General features: G+C 36.9%; 2 protein-coding genes across 4 annotated transcripts in view; one reads left to right on the top strand and one right to left on the bottom strand.

Moving 5' to 3' along the window:
• ENKUR (enkurin, TRPC channel interacting protein) overlaps positions 1-10,813 on the bottom strand; it is a 20,729-nt gene extending 9,916 nt beyond the window's left edge. Inside the window, exons 1-4 of one of the 3 annotated variants that reach the window (XM_045505013.2) lie at positions 10,642-10,813; positions 6,796-6,941; positions 4,627-4,853; positions 823-969 (exon numbers count right to left, since the gene is read on the bottom strand). In XM_045505013.2, the coding sequence (XP_045360969.1) occupies positions 823-969; positions 4,627-4,853; positions 6,796-6,904 (483 nt within the window). In that variant the 5' untranslated portion in view covers positions 6,905-6,941; positions 10,642-10,813. Of the gene's footprint in view, positions 1-822; positions 970-4,626; positions 4,854-6,795; positions 6,942-9,602; positions 10,073-10,641 lie in introns of those variants that run through there. The other 2 variants (XM_010967957.3, XM_010967958.3) reach the window with 2 other exon arrangements.
• THNSL1 (threonine synthase like 1) lies at positions 10,249-19,821 on the top strand. The gene is made up of 2 exons (XM_010967956.3): positions 10,249-10,516; positions 15,972-19,821. The coding sequence occupies exon 2, from the start codon at positions 16,020-16,022 to the stop codon at positions 18,264-18,266; it is 2,247 nt and encodes a 748-aa protein (XP_010966258.2). The 5' UTR covers positions 10,249-10,516; positions 15,972-16,019; the 3' UTR covers positions 18,267-19,821.

Below are 19,821 nucleotides of genomic sequence, written 5' to 3'. Positions count from 1 at the left end.
GACTGTGTTGACATTGATAAAACATTAAGAATTTAAAACAGCATATGAATCCATTTTTCAGTAGAAATTATGCAGTAAGACTTTTTTTCCTGTTTTTAAAAGGTCACTAGATAAAGCTTTGTAGAAATCTTTCAAACTAACAAAACAAAGACTAAAGTGCTATCTTTACCTCTATAAGAAAGAGCATGACTACAGAAGAGCGTAAGCAGCTGATTAATAAAAGCCCTCTAATGACGATGGAGCAACCCTGATCACATTCCCTGATGTCTGAAATGCTTCAAATTAAGTCTCGCATTAAAAACTCCAATGTAAGTGTCTTTAAGTCTATTTTATTCAAAATAAAGAAAACATGTAAAACCTAGCACCTGGTTATTTTGAACTCTGGACATTTGGCTTAGAGGAAAGAAAAATAAAGTTGGTCTAGGGACAGTTCCAATTATTCTAGAGCTCCACCTAGTGAAAAAACCTCTATTTTATGGATTTTTTTTTTTTTAAATTCAGGGACATGAGAATGAAAATAATGCTCTTTTGCTTTATTAATGCATGTGTGTTGCAGGAGAATGTGAGCTTGCTTACAATACTACTTCAGGAAAAAACAGCAGCTCACTCAGTTGGAAACAAATCATTATTCAATAATCTCTATGTTACAACTTTTTGCTCTCCCCAAAGAGCCAGCTTTGCTGTGTTTAGCTGCCACTGTAATCAAAAGAGAGTGTTCTGATTTCAAAATCAAAGTGCTGGCCTTAATAATCATTGATGGTGGACCTTGCTTTTGAGATGTTCTAAAGACTCACACGTGAATGTACATTACAGAACACTTACTTGCAGAACTGCCTCCCTTTCTTCATCAGATACCCTTTTAATCGCTCCTTTCCTAAGGTTTTCTTGGATATAGTTATCATACTCCTCCTGGGCTTTCTTCGCTTCCTTATTTCGCTTACATATATATTCAGGCGTGACACCATAATCCTTAAAAGGAAAAGATAAAAAAAATCCAACAACCTGAAAGTAATCTTACACATGTGTACATACCAACTGATGATCAGGAGAAAAAGACATATTACAGACGTAAAGCCTTTGTTCAGAACACTGCAAATTGAAATAAGTCAGTGATTTTTTTTTCCCTATTGGGAGCTAGTGGATTCTGGTCATTTAAAACTGCCTGCACTGCTATTGTGGCCCTTTGTTTTCCCTCTTCTTCCCAGTGCCTGTTCTTGCCTGATGACTGGGCCCTTACTTTACCCTTAAGACTTGGCTTTTCTTTATTTCTTCAAGGTGCTTCAGCTTTTACCTTGAACTATCTTGAGTATCTTGAGGTCTGTTTTGCATGCTCTTGTTTAAAAAAAAGAAGAAGGTAAATACTTCCAATGTGTTGCAAAAACGAAGTGAAAGATACTAAGCACATCTGCTTTAAGTAAAAAACTGACTTGGGCCCCTAAGGCAGTTTTTGGAAATGCAAAATACATTTTTAGGCTCCTGGGCTGCTTACAAGGACTGATGCTGAAGCAATCAGCTGTGATTCTTTCAAGCTAGTAAACGTGTTGACACCACTATAAAGAGGACTGCTCCCTGTTCATCCTTCAAAAAATTATTTGAGAATGTACTTGGTGCTAGCTACACTAAGGAAGAAGCAAGGCAAAGTTTCTGTCCTCACAGAATGTGCATTCTATGGTGAGAGGAACTCAGCAAAAATAAAGTATTAACGTGTGTGTGTGTGTGTGTGTGTGTGCGTGCGCACGCGCACGTGCCAAAGCAAAATCCAGTAAGAAGAAAGGAGAGCTATTTTAGGTAAACGATGCCAAGGAAGACCTCTCTGAAGAAGCAGCTGTTGAGATGGTAGGCATTAGAACTGTTTACAAATATTCTGGTTCTTCTCCTTCTAGGCACTTGGCAGGACAATGCTTTCCCCCTCCCCTTTGAGTAAGATGTAGTCATGTGGCCTGAATTACCCGATGTGGACGGAAGTAACCTTTGCCCTCCTTGGGTCTTGTTAACCATAGCATAACCTAACTTAATCCTGACTGAACCAGGGGTAGAAATCCTAGTTATAAATGTGTTCTGGAAAGTTGCAAAGCACTACACAAATAAACTCTTAAGAGCTCAGTATTCTGGTAAGTTAGTTCAAGGGTAATCAGTACAAGCAGTTTCAGGAAACAGTGAGGGCAACACCTCATTTCAGCTCAGTACAATCACTGATGTTCATAATGCTGATTTTGCGTCATCACAAAAGATTAAACTATGTTTGGCATACTCTGTTTAGGAGAAAAAACTATCTCACAAATGGGTTAAAGGTGCAGTGATCTGAAATATTTGCATGTGCGGGATCACTGAAGAATTAATCATATCATTAATAATTGCATATATTATAAGAGCCACTCTTTATCAAACATTTATTAGGTGCCAGGTATTGCATCAACTGCTTAATATATTTTACATCACTTAATCCTCACTACAGTGCTGTGGTAAATCCAATAACTTGTTCAAGATCACAGAGTTAAGTAAGTGGTGGAGTTAGAATCAGAAATGCTGCCTCACTGTTACTGCTGTAATACTCAGGCAAACATCCAGGCTTCAGTTTGCTTACACAAACTGTCCTCGTGGCACAAATGGACATGTAATATTTTATTTGGAGCTAAAACATGAAGTTCACCCACTTTTTAAAAAGTGGCATTGCCCTTACAAGGACTTACTATCTCACTTACCAATAATAGGTTTTAAATCTTAACTCTAATAAGTGGCAAGTAAGCTGAATTAGTCCTTCATGAGCCCTGATGGCTTAGCCGGCTGGAGTACATACACTAGGAGCAAAGAATTGCATGGCTCGGTGAACAAGCCCAGGTGGACTAACCTAATATTTTCCTGTCTCCAGGATGGAGACTCTTAATTTTCTGTTCAATGCAGAAATTGTACTGAAGCAGAGAGATTAGGCAGAAGGCCGCCAGAAGGAGGGGCAAGTGTGCGGCTGTTGGTGGCATGACCATCAAAAGATGAGCGGTTTTACACAATAGTGGAGAAAGGATGGACTGTGAGTGGCTTTAAAGAGCCTGAAGAGTGAAATTTCTGCTTTTCTACACTCTATGGGTCAAGGACTATGACCAGCCTCCGGGGGCCACAGAGAGATGAAGTTTCCAGAGAAGCCTGAAGTCTCTGTTGGCACGTGCTGCCGACTCCTGGATCCTACTAAGGACTTCCAAGGTGTCTCAGCCAACTGAGTGACGAGGGTTTCTCAGGGAATAAGCAGTGCTCCCTGACAACAGCTCTGAGGTTCCTGTTTTGATTCTGAACAGGCACTGGACTTACCACGGCAGATCACTGGACCACCTCAACACACGCCTCTCCTACATCACTGCTGCAATTCCTTTTTTCTCTTCCTTTCTTCCTTCTTTCCTTCCTTTCCTTTTTGACATGTTATATCATGAATTATTATTCTTTAGGGTTTTGCACTTGTCTTTTGCTATATGTTTCCAGCAATGTTGTGCTCTAGAAGCATGCAAAGTAAAATAAGCTTTATGTGAGGTTTTTTTGTAAGCTTTCTTTTTAAATTGATTTTTTTTTTTTGGTGGGGGGAAGTAATTAGGTTTATTTACTTATTTATTCTAATGATGGCACTGGGGACTGAACCTAGGACCTTGTGCATGCTAGATGTATGCTCTACCACTGAGCTGTACCCTGCCCATCTCTTCTGGTTAGCTTTTTAAATTTTAAAGTTCTCTACTGAAACAAACCCAAGCTTCTACAATTTTCAAAAGTGAAATTATATTCCTATCTGATAAGCACTTTTTCAGATAGAAATGAAGGTCCTGAAAAGACTATTGTACAGTACTTTCAAGGTCTGCTTTACTTTAAACCAAACACAAATTAATATATTCAGGTCAAAAAAGTACTGTGAATTATTCACACTACACTGATAGGATGGATGGTTCTAAAGTTGTTTTCCTCTTCTCTTCTCTCATTCTGATGCCAAGATACTGCAAACTGATGGCTAAATATTAGGCTCTTCTGAAAGGTCATTTCTTCTGGATTTACAGTAATGACTGGGCTTCTTATGACATTTCCACCTCACCAAAAATGAGTATCTTTTAGTGAATGTTTGTTAAAATTGTTAAATATATTAACAATGGAAATTAAGGGAAGCAATCAGAGCTTTCCTCTACTGAACCACATGTTGTTATTCATTCCAAATTTTCTGTAATTTCATCACACTAGATTTAGACCAAACACAGGCTACAGAGAAATAAGAAGTGTCAATTTAGATAATAGGATTGTCCAGTGAGAGCACAATTTTTTTTATTGAGGTACAGTTGGTTTACAACAGTATATTAGTTGTAGGTATACAACATTGTGGTTCAAAATTTTTATGGATTACACTCCATTTAAAGTTACTATAAATTATTGGCTATATTCCCTGTGCTGTATAATATATCCTTATAGCTTATTTATTTTAACCATAATAATTTGTACCTTTTAATCCCCTACTCCTGTGATGCCCCTTCCCCTCCCACTCTGCCCACCAGTAACCACCAGTCCGTCAGTGAGAGCACTATTAATGATCACATAGAGAATCATTATGAATAGCATATTTAAATTACTGGAATCTCAGGTTTCATTAATGTATCACAAGACTACCTTTTTATTGATGTACTTCGGAACCAGTCCTGAAGTTTCAAGGTCATGCTTGTCTCCAGTTCTTCTGTCAACATAAACTGGTTTAGGCTTTTTAGCCACTGCCATAATGACATCGGCTGCATTTGTATTTATAAAATTTTTTTCACACTGTATTCCCATGACTGGATGGTCAGTCCTCAAAGGCACAGGAGGCTTTCTGGGCTCACTTCGATCAAACTTTTTTTCTGCAGAACATAACATTCCCTTGTTAATATTAAACTATACATACACATTGCTACTCAGTACTATTTATAACATCCAGCAATTTTACCACTAGTATATTAGAGTTGTATTAAGAATATATTCAACTATTTAAGGTAAAAATCAGTAATCATAAATGCAAAAAGTTAAGTGTAGCAGTCAATTAATATGCTGAAGAACAATATAAAAATCTATGGGAAGAAAATAAACACCTCAAATCATATATTAGCTAACTAATGCGTTTTTATTAGCTATTGTGAAAATATTTTCTTATAATGTTCAGTTTTCCCACTGAAAAAAGTTCAAAGAAACATTAAAACTCTTCTCTGAGTACTTTCAATATTACTAATAATTTCTTCTTCAGAGGAAAGTTACCATAAAAATCACCAAGTAAATAAATCAAACTTGGTGTATTGAAAGTCCAAGAACTTGTGAATTTTTTTCACTAAAATTATTATTATAAGGTATAAAAACCATGTAATAGCTATGTACCTAACATGCAGCTTAAGACATAAAGGATTACCAATACTGTTGAAGTTTTCTATTCATTCCTCCCCGACTACGTCTCACCTCCTAAAATAACTACTGTCCAGAATTTATCTTATTTTTTTCTCTATACCACATTCTCTTCATTAGCAGCAGATCAAACTGGCCATTTTTACACAGCCTCTGACTCATCTATTTTGATACAGGACATCAAAATAGTTTGTCAAAATGCTAAAATGTAAAATAGTTACAATTTATTTTTAAGAACCGAAGGCAACAACTATCTTGACAAAACCTTACTCAAATCTTAACCCCAACACATTCATCAAGGCTCCCCCATTTCATTTAACTCTTTTATTGTCCTAATGGTCTTAGAGATCTGAGAGAGTTAAAGCCCATACTCAAACCTATAGTGACCTGGTAATTGCTTCAACAACTGATAGTAATGGTTGTAATTTTCATCTCTTTGAGAAAAGACTAGACAGGGTTTAGATGCCAAACAATCTTGCCCATTGGGGTTTAGAACTCTTCTTATAATAGCTGTTTGCTATTGAAGTCATTTGGCTAGGGACAAAGATGGTGAGACATGTATGTGGTCCTGGAGGTGTGGCTTTATTGGATAGTCCAAGACGTAGTTCAAGACTCCTGTACCATCCAAAGGAAAGTGTTTGGAGGGAAACTTAGCATTGTCCACTCTCTTTTTCTACTACATTCTTTTTTTGAGAAACTTTGAAAACAATATTTAAGTTGAAGTATAGTTGATGTACAATATAAGTTACAGGTGTACAATATAGTAATTCACAATTTTTGAAGGTTATACTCTATTTATAGTTACTATAAAATATTGGATATATTCCCTGTGTTGTACAATATGTCCTTGTATCTTATTTTATATATAATAGTTTGTACCTTTTAATCCCTTACCCCTGTATTGCCCCTCCCCTCTTCCCTTTCCCCACTGGTAACCATAGTTTGTTCTCTTTATCTGTGAGTCTGTTTCTTTTTGGTTCTATTCACAAGTTTGTAGTATTTTTTAGATTCCACATATATGTGATATCATATAGTATTTACTTTTTTCTTTCTGACTTATTTTCCTTAGCATAATACTCTCCAAGTCCATCCATATTGTTGCAAATGGCAAAATTTCATTCTTTTTATGGATGAATAGTATTTCATTACATACATATACCACATCTTCTTTATCCAATCATCTGTCAATGGACACTAGGTTGCTTCCATATCTTGGCAATTATAAATAATGCTGCTGTGAACACTGGGTGCATCTACCACATTCTTGACTTCTACTTTTTCCTGGCCTCTCAAATTCTGTTTAATACAAGGCAAAATTGCTATCACTGTGAACATTAAATATTCACAGACAAAATAATTTTAGTTAAATTACCTGTTAACACTTTTAATATTAAAAAGGGTAATAAAACTTACTGGGTGGTAGAGTTTTTTCCTTTGAATGTTTCTTCAGGAAATCCTTTGGGGAAGGTATTTCAAGTTTTGCTGGTCCCATAGTTTTCACTGCAGTTTTAAATTTTTGCATGTCCTCTTTTACAGCTGCCTTAAAAAGTGATACATACCTAAAATTAAAAAGAAAAGTTGCAGCATATATGTTTCTAGTAAAAATTATTTAAAGTTTAATAAGGAATATACATTTCTAGTTTGTATATGTCTATATTCATTTGGAAATAGCTGTAAAGCATAATTATCTGTATTATCTGAACCCTGTCCATTAGGCTTAGGCAAATTAGGTAGAAGCTTTCCCCTAAGAAAAAGGTGCCAGGGTAAACGTGTTCATAGCATTTCCTTGTTATCCTTTGAACATCTGTAGCATCTATAGTGATGTCACCTCTCTCATCCCTAATGGTAATTTGTCTTCTCACTTTTTCTTTTTTCTTTTTGCTGATAATTCTGGCTAGGGGTTTATTCATTTTATTGATGTTATTAAAGAACTAGCTTTTCATTGACTTTCTCTAATGTTCACATGCTTTCCATTTCAATGATTTCTGCACTGATCTTTACTATTTCCCCTTATTTGGGGTTTAATTTGCTTTTCTTTTTCTTTAGTTTCTTAAGGTGCAAGTTTAGATATTTGACTTTAAACCTTTATACACACACACACACACACACACATACACACACACACTATACAATTCCCTCCAGGTACAGCTTTATAGCTGTAGCCTACAAATACTGATATGCTACGCTTTCATTTTTATTCAGTTCAAAATACCTTTTAAAATTCCTTTATGATATATTCTTTGGCTTAGGAGTTTGTTTAGATGTGTTTTGCTTGGTCTCCAAATATTTGGGGGTGTTCCAGATAACTCTCTGACTTCTGATTTCTATTGTGATTAGAGAAAATATTTCTGTACAATTTCAAGCCTTTAAAATTTTCTGAAACTTGTTTTATGGAACAAACCATGGTCTTTCTTGATAAGTGTTCTACATACACTGGAAAAGCAAGTGTACAACACTGCTGTTGACTGGAGTGTTCTATACATGACAATTAGGTCAAAATGGTTGGTAGTATTTTCAAGTGTTCTAACAAGCATTGAAAGAGAGATTTTGAAATCTCTGACTACAATTTTGGATTTGTCTATTTCTTCTTCTAGTTCTATCGGGTTTTGCTTCATATATTCTGAAACTCTAATAGTAGGTGCATAGCATTTAGAACTATCATGCCTTTTTAAAAAATTTCACTTAATCATTATAAAATAATGATCTTAATACCTTTTAAAATTCTGTATTCTAGAATATACTGTCTGATATTAATATAACCAATCCAGCACTCCTTTGATTAATGGCAACACAGTGCTTTTCCATTCTTTGACTTTTTACTTCCTTATGTCTTTCTTTCTAAGGTGATTTTCTTACAGAGAACATAGAATTTTTATCCTTTATAACAATTTATTTTATTTGGTGTGTTTAGACCATTCACATTAAATGTGATTTTAAAAATGTTTGTGTTTAAATTTACCATCTTGCTATTTGTTTCCTACATATACCATTGTGGGTTCTTCCTTATTTTATCCTGCCTTGTTTTTTGTTGTTGTTTTATTTTGTGGACATTCTAAGGTTTACAATATACATGTTTAACTCATCATAGCCTACCCTTCAAGTATTATTATATTCCTTCACATAAGGTATAAGAACCTTATGAAAGAATATTTACATTTACCCTCCCCATTTTTATCCTAGTGTTCTATGTGTATTATAAAACCCATAATTCATTGTGATTATCTTCTCTTTAAAAAGTCAAGTATATTTTAAAGAAATTCAGAAAGATTCACTCATATATTTAACATGTTCAGCGTTTTTTATTTCACTGTGTAAATCCAAATTTCCAAGTCATACCCTTTTCTTGTGCATTACGGACTTTTGAACTTCTGGCTTCCACTGTTTCTGATGAGATATTTGCTGACCCTTTCTTCCTCTGTATGTAATGTTTCTTTTTTGTTTCCTTTGGCTGTTTTTAAGATTTTTCTCTATATTACTGGTTTTAAGAAATTTGATTTTAATGATCAGTTCCTTTCTTTTCTCCCCATAGATTTAAGTCCTTACACCGGACAGTAGCTGGAATGTTTACTCTGTGATTACTGTCTTGAAATTTGGGGAATTTAAAGGTCCTAACACCTATGTAAAAATTTTTAACTCAATCACATCTTTTTGGGTCTCTATCAACTCTTACTTCTATCACTATTAGATTTAAAAAAAGACCTTAGAAACTAACATGTCCATTTATTTTCTTTCACCAATCAAAAAACTAAGGCTCAGAAACAAATAGGAACTTATATTTGATAATAATCTTGGGGGGAAAATAAATATCTCTTTAGAAGGCATCAGTAGTGTAGTCAGAAGTAAAACAATGAACTCCTGAAACCGAATATCAAGTACCCTAATGCAAGATAATAAAATTGTGATTTTTCTCTTTTCGACAATAAGAAATGTCAGGCTATGTTGTATACCACATCATGTACAATTAGATAAAACACAATATAAATACATACCATATAAACAAGAGGCTAACACAAGAAAATGGCCCTCTCACAGCACCTGACCGCCCTGTGACTTGTGAGATGCCAAATACTTATATTTCGCAAACTCTTCTTTAAGAAGCTGTCATTCAAGGCTACTTCACTGAGGTAAGAATATGTTTTTTTCAAAAGTCATATGATGCTGAAATGGAACAATTATTTCCCATTCCTGTTTGAAGTGATAATTTCTGCTTACCCACATACCTAGGAGGCTGGGGAGGCTCCTTCCAGTCACTGGGTATGAGGTTATAAATGCTCTCAGAAGAGCACGGTGGCTCCATGGCCACCAAATGACTCCTTAAAACTATTCAGCTTTTTTCTCACTAGGCCAGTATCTCCATCCTTTTCTTCGCCGCTTCCCTTTTCTTTCCTACTCTCCTGCCTTCTCAAGGAACTGAGGGTTCTCTCACGTATTTCTCCTTTGACCTCTTCTTAGCAGTCTTCTCTTGGGAATAACATAAAACACCCTTCCTTCTGTTACTCTCGGGGTTGCTTAGAGTTGTTGACGGCACGGTTGCCCTGGAAACAGTTACCAGGCACCGGGGTAGGGGAAGGCGGAACCGCAAACTACATTTCCTCTTTCCCTCTCTGCAGCTCTTCTCCGCCTGAGAAGTTCAATATGTGCCCCTGTGAGTAAAGGGGTGAAGAATGACGTTCCCTTAAAAATGTTGCTCTTTCCTGGCTCTATTTCTGAAGAGAAAAACTCCTGGGAGGCAGTTGGGAAGCGAAGCTGGCGCTCAGGCGTCACAGAATAAGGTCCTTGTGCGCAGGCGCCAACCCGCTTGGGGGCGGGGCGATCGGTTAAGGCTACACAGTTGAGTGGGCTCAGGTGGGGGTGGAGCGCAGGCGAGAGTCCGGTAGCGGGTGCGAGGCTGCTCCGGCTGTGGGCGCGGCGCGCGGACCCGGAGGCCCGCACTCGCGCAGGCGCAGAGGCCGCTGTGTGGGTGCGGGGCGAGCCCAGCGAGGCCTGGGGCCTGGGCTGAGGGCCAGAGGGGGCGAGCGCCAGAGGGGGTGAGCGCCAGAGGTCTGGGGCTGCGTCCCGAGGCGGCGCTGGCGGCTCCTGGACGCTCCTTCCCATTTCCTTTCCTTTCCCGCGACTTCTCAGTGTGATTTTCTTGGTGAGTTGCATGAGGAGAAGGGAAAACACTGTAGATCCAGTCTGTACCCATCGCATGCGTTTTCCCCTCCGCTGCTTCCCCTTTCCGCTGCTCCGCGGTGATCCCCACGCTCTGTCCTCGCTCACCTTTGCGGCCGCAGGCGTCCCGGGCTCAGCCCTGCCGCTACCTGGGCGAGCGCGCCCGCGCCCTGCCGTCCTCCCCATCCACCTGTCGCGCTCCGTCCTCCCCTCGGCCTCCCGCCTCCCTTCCTCCGGCGCCTCGCCCCTTCTCGCCTGTTTACCTCGTGATTGGACCCCTGCTCTTAGGTCTTGACTTTGTTTCTCAAACAAGCAGCCGAAACCAGAAGAAGCCTTTTAAACGGGGCCTTGAATTTTGCCCGTTTTTTGATGTCCCTTTTTGAAAATAATCTTTCTGAGGTTTTATTCCGTTTGAACCATTTGTTCTTCCGTGAACCTACTTAGGCCCCTTTGACTGCTGAAAGATGCTCAGTTAGAAGCCTTTGCCATCCCGAGGCTCCAAAAGGCATTGTGGCAACCTTACTGAGGCCACTCTGCCCAAAGGGAGTGAGGATGCTCGAAGAGAAGAAAAGGCCGATTTTGGTCGTCTCACTGCCAGGGTGCTCTGTGGAGGGATCAAAACAGCATGGTGGCTTAGTTAACTTAAAAGGCTGTGCTGAATGTGTAGGGCCTTTATCATCTTGGGCTGTTAGTGAATTTCGTTAGATAACAGCAAATTTAGTTTCTTTTATCCAGTTGATGAGATTTTAATTTTTATCCCAGGCGTTTAACAAACATTTTATTTCACATGAATGGCACCTTGGGGATGCTCCTGCTGTTCTTCACATCAGATTTTATATTTTTCAAAACGTAATATATGTATATGCCATCTTGCCCTTTTCTTTTCCAATTTGAGTATTTTATGTTTTGGGGTATTTTGCTTAGCACATTTGGAGAAAAATTCTGTTCTCTATATATGCTAAGATTTGAACTAAGGACTCAGAACGATAACACCGTTAGCCAAATGGATAGTCATTGGCCAAAGCTTATACATTTTCTAATTAGAAGGAACGTTTTGGGACTGATTATGCTAATTAGTTCCTTAAAAAACCAACAAGGACAAAGCATGATTTCTTCAGTTAGGAAGCACCAGCTGGTCTTAGCTTGCCTTGAATCTCCTCTGTTAATGAATACAGTAATTTCACTCATGTCATACTTCCTGTGGTTTTAAAAATATGAAACAATTTAAAGTCTCACTGTAGTGTATTTAGTGTACAGTCTTAATGAAGTTATTAAATCATTTGGAAAGGAAACTTTTTCCTTTAGATACTTGGTCTTTAATTCTTTTTGCCTTTGAAAGCATGTTTACAAAGAATATATTTCTAATTATTATAATTCCCTCAACATGGCAATCATGTTCAAGGAAATGCGTATATCCAGTATGTCCACAAGGAATTAGGATTGGTGTACAATCGGAAGTCATGAACTTTTTCTGTTAAGGGCTAGATAATAAATATTTTAGGCCTTTGCAGGCGACATGGATTCATTGAAACTACTCAACTCCCCCATTATAGCTCAAAAGTAGCCAAAGACAGTAGTTAACAAATGACGAATGAATGAGCAGTGTTGTTCCCATGAAACTTAATTTACAAAAGCAGCTGGGCCAGATTTGACCTATGGATTGTAGTTTGCACAAGACCCTTTATATAAATGGTTGTACATACAAATTATATTTTTCTGCTAAAGATTATCTTAATCTACATAGATGAATAAAATGGGCAGAGGTGGGAATATAAATAAGACAATTGGGAGGAAAATAAACCCTATCTAAAGAATTTCTTTATTTTTCTAAGTCAAAGAATTGCAAAGGATGCTTAAAGATTCATTTGAATTAGATACTCAAGACCATTAAGAGAATATCTAATAGCAAAAGACTAACAACAGGAAAGGCTTAGTCAACTTGGATTCTGAGATGGAGGCACAGATGAGTGGTGAACTTGTAAAATGCTTTAATTGTGAGATCCTTGTGATTACCACGTGGCGCTGAACTGTGGTCCTTTTCCCCCTCCACCTGGCTGTTTCAGTCAGCTGATTGGAAGGCTTTTTAAGAGGATTTTTACTTAGTAGTCAGCAGCAGCAAAGCTTCTAACCTTCCCCTGGTTAGTTTATATTCTAGTATATTTGCATTTTTTTCTTATTACTTATTGGAAAACATTTGATTGCTGTAAAAATGCAGAATTTTTTTTAAAACCTCAGAATATCTTTCTTCATGACTTAATCTAGTCCACTATCTTCTTAAGGCAACAAGGCTGCTGTGTGCCTTACAGAGAAAATGTGTATGTCAGATAAGTTTCATTCAGGCCTGAGTTAGCGTGCTGTTGGCTGAGTTCAGTGGTAAAGAATCACTATGTATGTATATTAAATAAGATGTCTTTAAGTGGAAACACACATAAAATATTATGTATTGATCGGTTGGCAAAATGTTGTGACCAGAAGCTCACAGGAACCTAACCCTGTATTTCCCCTGGGAGCAATGATTCACTATTCACTAATTTGCATTTATGGTGACTTTATGGAACATAACTACCATGAGTAATGAGAATTGACTATATTACCTCTTAAGTAAAAATTCAGTTTTCAGATAAAAGTTATGTGCTATGGGCATTATTCCATCTTCTCTTGTCCTAATTTGCTTACAATGGGTATTGAAACCCTAAAATTAGTTTGTGGCTAAATGTTACAAAACAAAATTTAGTATATAGCTTCTTTATTTTTCTTTAAAAATGATAATATTTGTTACATGTTATGGCACTTAATAACTGCTTTCTGCTAGTTTCAGGAAGATTTTTATGATGAAATAATACTGATACAGAATTAATGCATTGAACTGTCAGTTTTCTACTTTGGATTCATATAAAACAAAGGAAGAATTATAGTTACAAAAGATAAGGTGATGTTAACATGCATAATATTTGTCTTTCAGTCTTCTACTTATAATGGAGTTGATGTTAAGCGTTCAACTCACATAAAGTGGAAAGGATCAGATAATAGATTTAGTGTCCATAAAACAAACCAGCTGCTCAGGTAATATACAGTTATTACTAATACAGACATCAGAAAATTATGCGTTGGGAACTGAAAAAGAAGACACTTTGTGATGTTATAAGCAAAGGCCACCTGAATAAGTGAATCAGACTATTTTATACAGTTGCCCTCAAACAGCTAGTGTTAAAGAACAGTGCCAGAATGCAGTTTAATAAAAGAAATTACTGATAAGATTCAAGTGTACAGTTCCTCTGGTCCTTGGTTTACTCTAGGGAAAGGATTACACTGTACATGTCAAAACAGTTCTTGATTCACAGATGAGTATCACTATTTTCTCAGTTTATAAACAAACCAAACCATTAAAAAAACAAACCTTGTGCCTAGATACTCTGATTGAATTTATGTTTTTAGTCCACCATCACTGAGTGACAGTGATTAATATTACAATATATGTGAATATTTCTATGTGCTAGCCACTATGCTATGTGCTTTGAACTCATTATAAACTCATTTGAATAGCCAAGAGGTACCCATGTGTGGCAGACTTTCTGCACTTTTTACAGTAGATACTATTACGTCCAAATCATGTAGTGATTCAGATGGATAAAACAATTTAAAAGAATAATTCAGACACCCATTTCATATCTTCAGTCCACTGACCTTCTTCCTCTGATCATTAAACATACAGGTAAATCATTAAAATTTTAGGTGTCATTGGGAAAGGTTTATATTTATCATTTGGTTGTATTGTCTTGTGTATTGCTTGATGGCAGAAATTCAGTACTGGTTAGTAAAGTTCTTTTCTATCATAAGATACACGTGTTGAAAAAAAAGACAGTATTGTAATCTTTTAATAATAGGTTTAGGGAACCATGGAAAGGGTCAGTTTATTATTTTTCTGTACTTAAATATTTTCAGGTGGATATTTTAATAATAGTCTATGTGTGGAGTTTTATGATATTATATGCAGTTATGATTAACTGGAAATTTTTTCCACTTAGAGACCCCACTTTTTGCAAAGATTGACTTTGCCTCAGCATTGACAAACTCTTCCCCCTAAGATTGGTTCCTGTGTGTCATTTTGCAAGTCAGTGGGATTTAAACACATACAAACTGAAAAGCCAAATAAGGAAATGTATCCCTTCTCTTGACAGTTCTAATTTAGCTTATAGGTTAAATTCAGTGTTAGCATAAAATGGTCTAAGTGTTTTATTAAAGAACACAGTTTGAATAGCATAGATGATTAGAGTAGTAAATGTAAGTTTTCAGAACACGTTTAAACACACCATCTAACATTTAGTAAGACTTAGTTGCATACTGGCTCTACCACAGAACATGTGAAAAGCCCCACTACACGTCTGTAAATTAGTCAATTTAAATAAACATTGCTGCAGTTATTAAATTGTACTTTATATAAAAATTTGACTTGTCTGGCATACGTTTGTGTTTTAATGGTGAATATATTTCCAAAGACAGAGATGTGACCAGTATGGGGAATTACAGAGTTTCTCTGGATGCCAGAATAATTTTGTCCTCTTATCATTGGAAACATTCTTGAGGTTTTTTGCTGTCACTCTGGAGTCTGGAATTGGAGTTAAGCCTCTCCACTGATGACGTTTATAGGACAGAAATAAAAGTGACGGTCCCATGCAGATGAGGTTGTAGATATATAGTCTTTGACTTTGCTACTGATTATCAATTTTTTTTAAGTATTTGTATGTTATTATTTCTTTCACTAGCTTTTTAAAAAATCCTTCAATATGAAAAGTATGTAAGAATGATTCCTAACAGTATGCCTGTAATAGGCACATAAGAAAGAAAATGTCATACCTTTGCCCCATCGTTTGGAAAATTACTTAAGCATTTTATAAGCAAATCATTTTATTCTGGTTTCTTGCTGTGAATTCTTTGACTAAGAAATTCATGAGTAACGCAATAGTCTATCAACATGTTCATATAACTAAAGAGAAGTCAAATGTAAAGAATATTGTTTTGCTTTTTACATTGCAAGTAAATAAATAAATAGCATTCCAACTCCTAATAATCCTTATTTGCATGGGTTATAAACCATGAGACAGTTTCATTACAGGAAAAGAAAAACTAATTTGATTTAGTATCTTTAAAAAAATCATCTATGATATGGCATTTTCTGAATAAAGTTTCCGTTGCTCATACTTACAGATTGTTTTGATTACTCACTGTCTTGAGATTTGAAAAGATTATTAAAAGAATAATATGCAGTATATGAGAATTTGGGTTCCAGTACTTTTTAAAATGTCCCATAAATTTGGAAACATTTTTAACAGTTTATGTACTGTGGCATGGTTATATGCAATCCTAATGGGGTTTGAACTCTATTGACATTAGTAATCAGATGTCTTTGCTTTGTTGTTTTGTCTTCCTGTTTTGCAAAGGGCTAAAGCCAGTTTCTAGGTTGGCTTGGGCAGAAAAGTGAAGAGAGAATGCTCCACCTTAACCGATGTCAGCATCTGAAACGAGTCATTCAGAAATGTTTTGCTAGTATACATGTTAAAACAGATAAACACACACAGCTGTTTCTTTCAAGAACCTTTGCACTTGCGGAATTAAGGAAGTCATGGCACTCAATATCCTCTCTTGTTGGAGACAAAAATATTATCCTGATGGGACCGCCTGGTGCTGGGAAGACAACAGTAGGCAGAATAATAGGTCAGAAACTAGGCTGTTGTGTCATAGATGTGGACGATGATGTCCTTGAAAAAACCTGGAATATGAGTGTGTCTGAAAAATTGCAGGATGTTGGTAATGAGCAATTTTTAGAAGAGGAAGGAAAAGCTGTGTTAAACTTCTCTGCATCTGGAAGTGTGATTTCCCTTACTGGGTCCAATCCAATGCATGACGCTAGCATGTGGCATCTGAAGGAAAATGGAATAATTGTGTATCTGGATGTTCCTCTAATGGATATAGTTAGTCGCCTAAAATTAATGAAAACAGATAGGATTGTAGGTCAGAATTCTGGAACGTCAATGAAAGACTTACTTAAATGTAGAAGACAGTATTATAAGAAGTGGTACGACACTCGTGTTTTTTGTGAAAGCGGGGCTTCCCCGGAGGAAGTAGCTGATAAAGTGCTGAATGCAGTTAAAAGATACCAAGATGTGGACTCAGAAACGTTCATTTCCACACGACACATTTGGCCTAAAGACTGTGAACAGAAGGTTCCAGCAAAATTCTTTAGTGAAGCTGTGATTGAGGGGTTAGCCTCTGATGGTGGACTCTTTGTTCCCGAGAAGGAGTTTCCCAAATTAAACTGTGGGGAGTGGAAAAGCCTAGTAGGAGCAACTTACATAGAAAGAGCACAGGTACTCTTGGAAAAATGCATACATCCCGCAGACATACCTGCTGCCAGGCTGGGAGAAATGATTGAAACTGCTTATGGGGAGAACTTTGCCTGCTCAAAAATTGCCCCCGTCAGGCACCTGTCTGGCAACCAGTTCATCCTGGAGTTGTTTCACGGACCAACGGGATCGTTTAAAGATCTGTCTTTACAACTTCTGCCTCATTTTTTTGCACACTGTATTCCACCAAGTTGCAATTACATGATACTTGTAGCCACCTCAGGGGACACAGGGAGTGCAGTCTTACATGGCTTTAGTCATCTTAATAAGAATGACCAGCAAAGAATAGCTGTGGCCACATTTTTCCCTGAGAACGGAGTGAGCGATTTTCAAAAAGCGCAAATAATTGGCAGTCAGAAAGAAAATGGATGGGCAGTGGGTGTCATGTCAGATTTTGATTTTTGCCAGACATCTATAAAAACAATTTTTAAAGACTCTGATTTTACTGGCTTTCTTACTGTGGAATATGGAACGGTCTTAAGTTCAGCTAATTCCATAAACTGGGGCCGACTGCTTCCCCAGGTAGTTTATCATGCCTCTGCATACCTTGATCTCGTTAGCCAAGGATTTATTTCTTTTGGAAGCCCTGTCGATGTCTGTATTCCCACAGGAAACTTTGGTAACATTTTAGCGGCAGTGTATGCCAAAATGATGGGAATCCCTGTTCGGAAATTCATTTGTGCTTCTAATCAGAACCATGTTTTGACTGATTTTATAAAAACAGGACATTATGATCTAAGGGAAAGAAAATTAGCACAGACCTTTTCGCCAGCCATAGATATTCTCAAATCTTCAAACCTGGAACGGCATTTACACTTGATGGCAAATAAGGATGGACAACTAATGACAAGATTATTTAACCAACTGGAAGAGCAGCATCACTTCCAGATAGAGAAGATCCTAGTTGAGAAACTTCAGCAGGACTTTGTAGCCGACTGGTGCTCCGAGGCAGAGTGCCTGGCAGCCATTCACTCCACCTACAACACCTCAGGCTATATTTTGGACCCACATACTGCTGTCGCGAAAGTAGTTGCAGACAAGATGCAAGACAAAACCTGCCCGGTGATCATCTCCTCTACAGCTCATTACTCAAAGTTTGCACCTGCCATCATGCAGGCTTTAAAGATCAAAGAAATCAACCATACTTCCTCCAGTCAGGTTTATTTACTGAGTTCATACAATGCGTTACCTCCACCACATGAGGCTTTATTAGAGACAGCAAAGCAGCAAGAGAAGGTGGACTACCAGGTCTGTGCAGCAGATGTGAATGTCCTGAAGAGCCACGTGGAAAAACTAGTAGAAAACCAGTTCATATTAAAGGTTTCTGAGTAAAATAAGAAATTTTTTCCAGTGATAAGCATTCAATAATAAATCACAAAAGTTGATTTGGAGTGCAAGAAGCATTTTGTTCTTTATGTAAATATGTATGCCTGTATGTAGATCTGTTAACTTTTGGAATTTCAACAGCCTAATCTCTAGATCTGAACATTGTGCTTGCACATGCTCCTTGGATCCCTGATCTAGAAGACAAAAGTTAGCCCAGAGCACAGATCCTTGTGCTGTGCTTTGCACTCATGAGAGATGTATCAGTTTCTAGTCCCTCATCCCCATTTTTAAGTGGACCAAAATACCTGGTATTCAATCTAGCAATTAAAATATTTAAGCATAGCCGTTACGTGGTACATCTGTAACCATTACTGGTTCTCTATTGCCTAGAAAGATAATTTACCACTCTAATGGCTAACTTCGATGTAGTAAGTGCATCTATTAAGACAGGGCTAGTGTTTTTAACTCTCCTCAAACCCCATTCTGGACTGTACTTAACGGTGTGTATCCTATGCCAACCAGATTAGAGAAGTGCTCTGTCCTTCACTCTACACTTTGGATGTTTATAGTTAAGGTGATGTGGTTTGAAAATCAGGACACAAGATTTAAATCCAGGATTTAACAATCAACAGAACTAGTTAGTAGTGGATGCAGAAATAAAATTACTTATCTATTTCAGGAGAAACGCTTTCCAAAAGTATTTGAATAGTCTTAGTAGAAGTATGTTTATAGTTATAACAGTTTTCATGTTTATAGTTATAGCAGTTTTCCTGTATTATTTGGGCTCCATTCCTATATAATTTGTTTACTGTCTCTCTTTTCAATGAACATTGTGTTTTTTTTTGGCAACTAAAATCACATACAATTGAAGCAAGTATTTAATTTGTCCTTCTTTGTGGTAACAGTACATTATAACTGTGATTTACATTTGTGAATTTCCTGGATGTTTTATTTCTGACTTAAAGATGATCACTGAAAGGACCTGTTAGTGCACTGGACCACTCTCAACCACAAGATGGCATTCCTAACATAATTTGTCTTTGCTGATAGGGAGGACTTCATTTTCTGGAGAACTACCTCCAAAAAGAAACATACTATAACTTGTCAAGAAAAAATTGTAAGTTTAATAAGCAGAAATAATTTAAAAATTAAAAAAGTTAAACCAATTATGTGCTAACTTTGGCTCTCTGGCTTCTAAAAAAGTAAGTTTAAACCCAAAACTTGAAAATCAAGAGTAGTTGTAAGACTTTCGAGAAAAAAGAAATGAGATTTTAAAATTACATATTAATGGAAATTGCAATATAGTTTTTCATCAAAATAGAGTTTAGAAGGTAATAAATTGTTTTGTTTGAGGTTTTTGTTAGGTTGTAATAGCAATTCACTTTCAGAAACAATCATTTATGGCAAATACTGTTTGAACCCATTAAATCATTTATAAATGTTTTACAATTCAAACTACTCAAAAAGTAGCTGTTTTCATGTGAGCATCAAATTCAAGGAAACAGAAATAATACAGGTTTTGTGCCACACAGGAGCATGAATAAAGTCTATGTATGAAATA

Source organism: Camelus bactrianus, chromosome 35, assembly GCF_048773025.1.
Source record: "Camelus bactrianus isolate YW-2024 breed Bactrian camel chromosome 35, ASM4877302v1, whole genome shotgun sequence".
Classification (NCBI taxonomy): domain Eukaryota; kingdom Metazoa; phylum Chordata; class Mammalia; order Artiodactyla; family Camelidae; genus Camelus; species Camelus bactrianus.
Note: the sequence above shows the minus strand (reverse complement) of the source record. Positions and strands in the feature narration are given on the sequence as shown.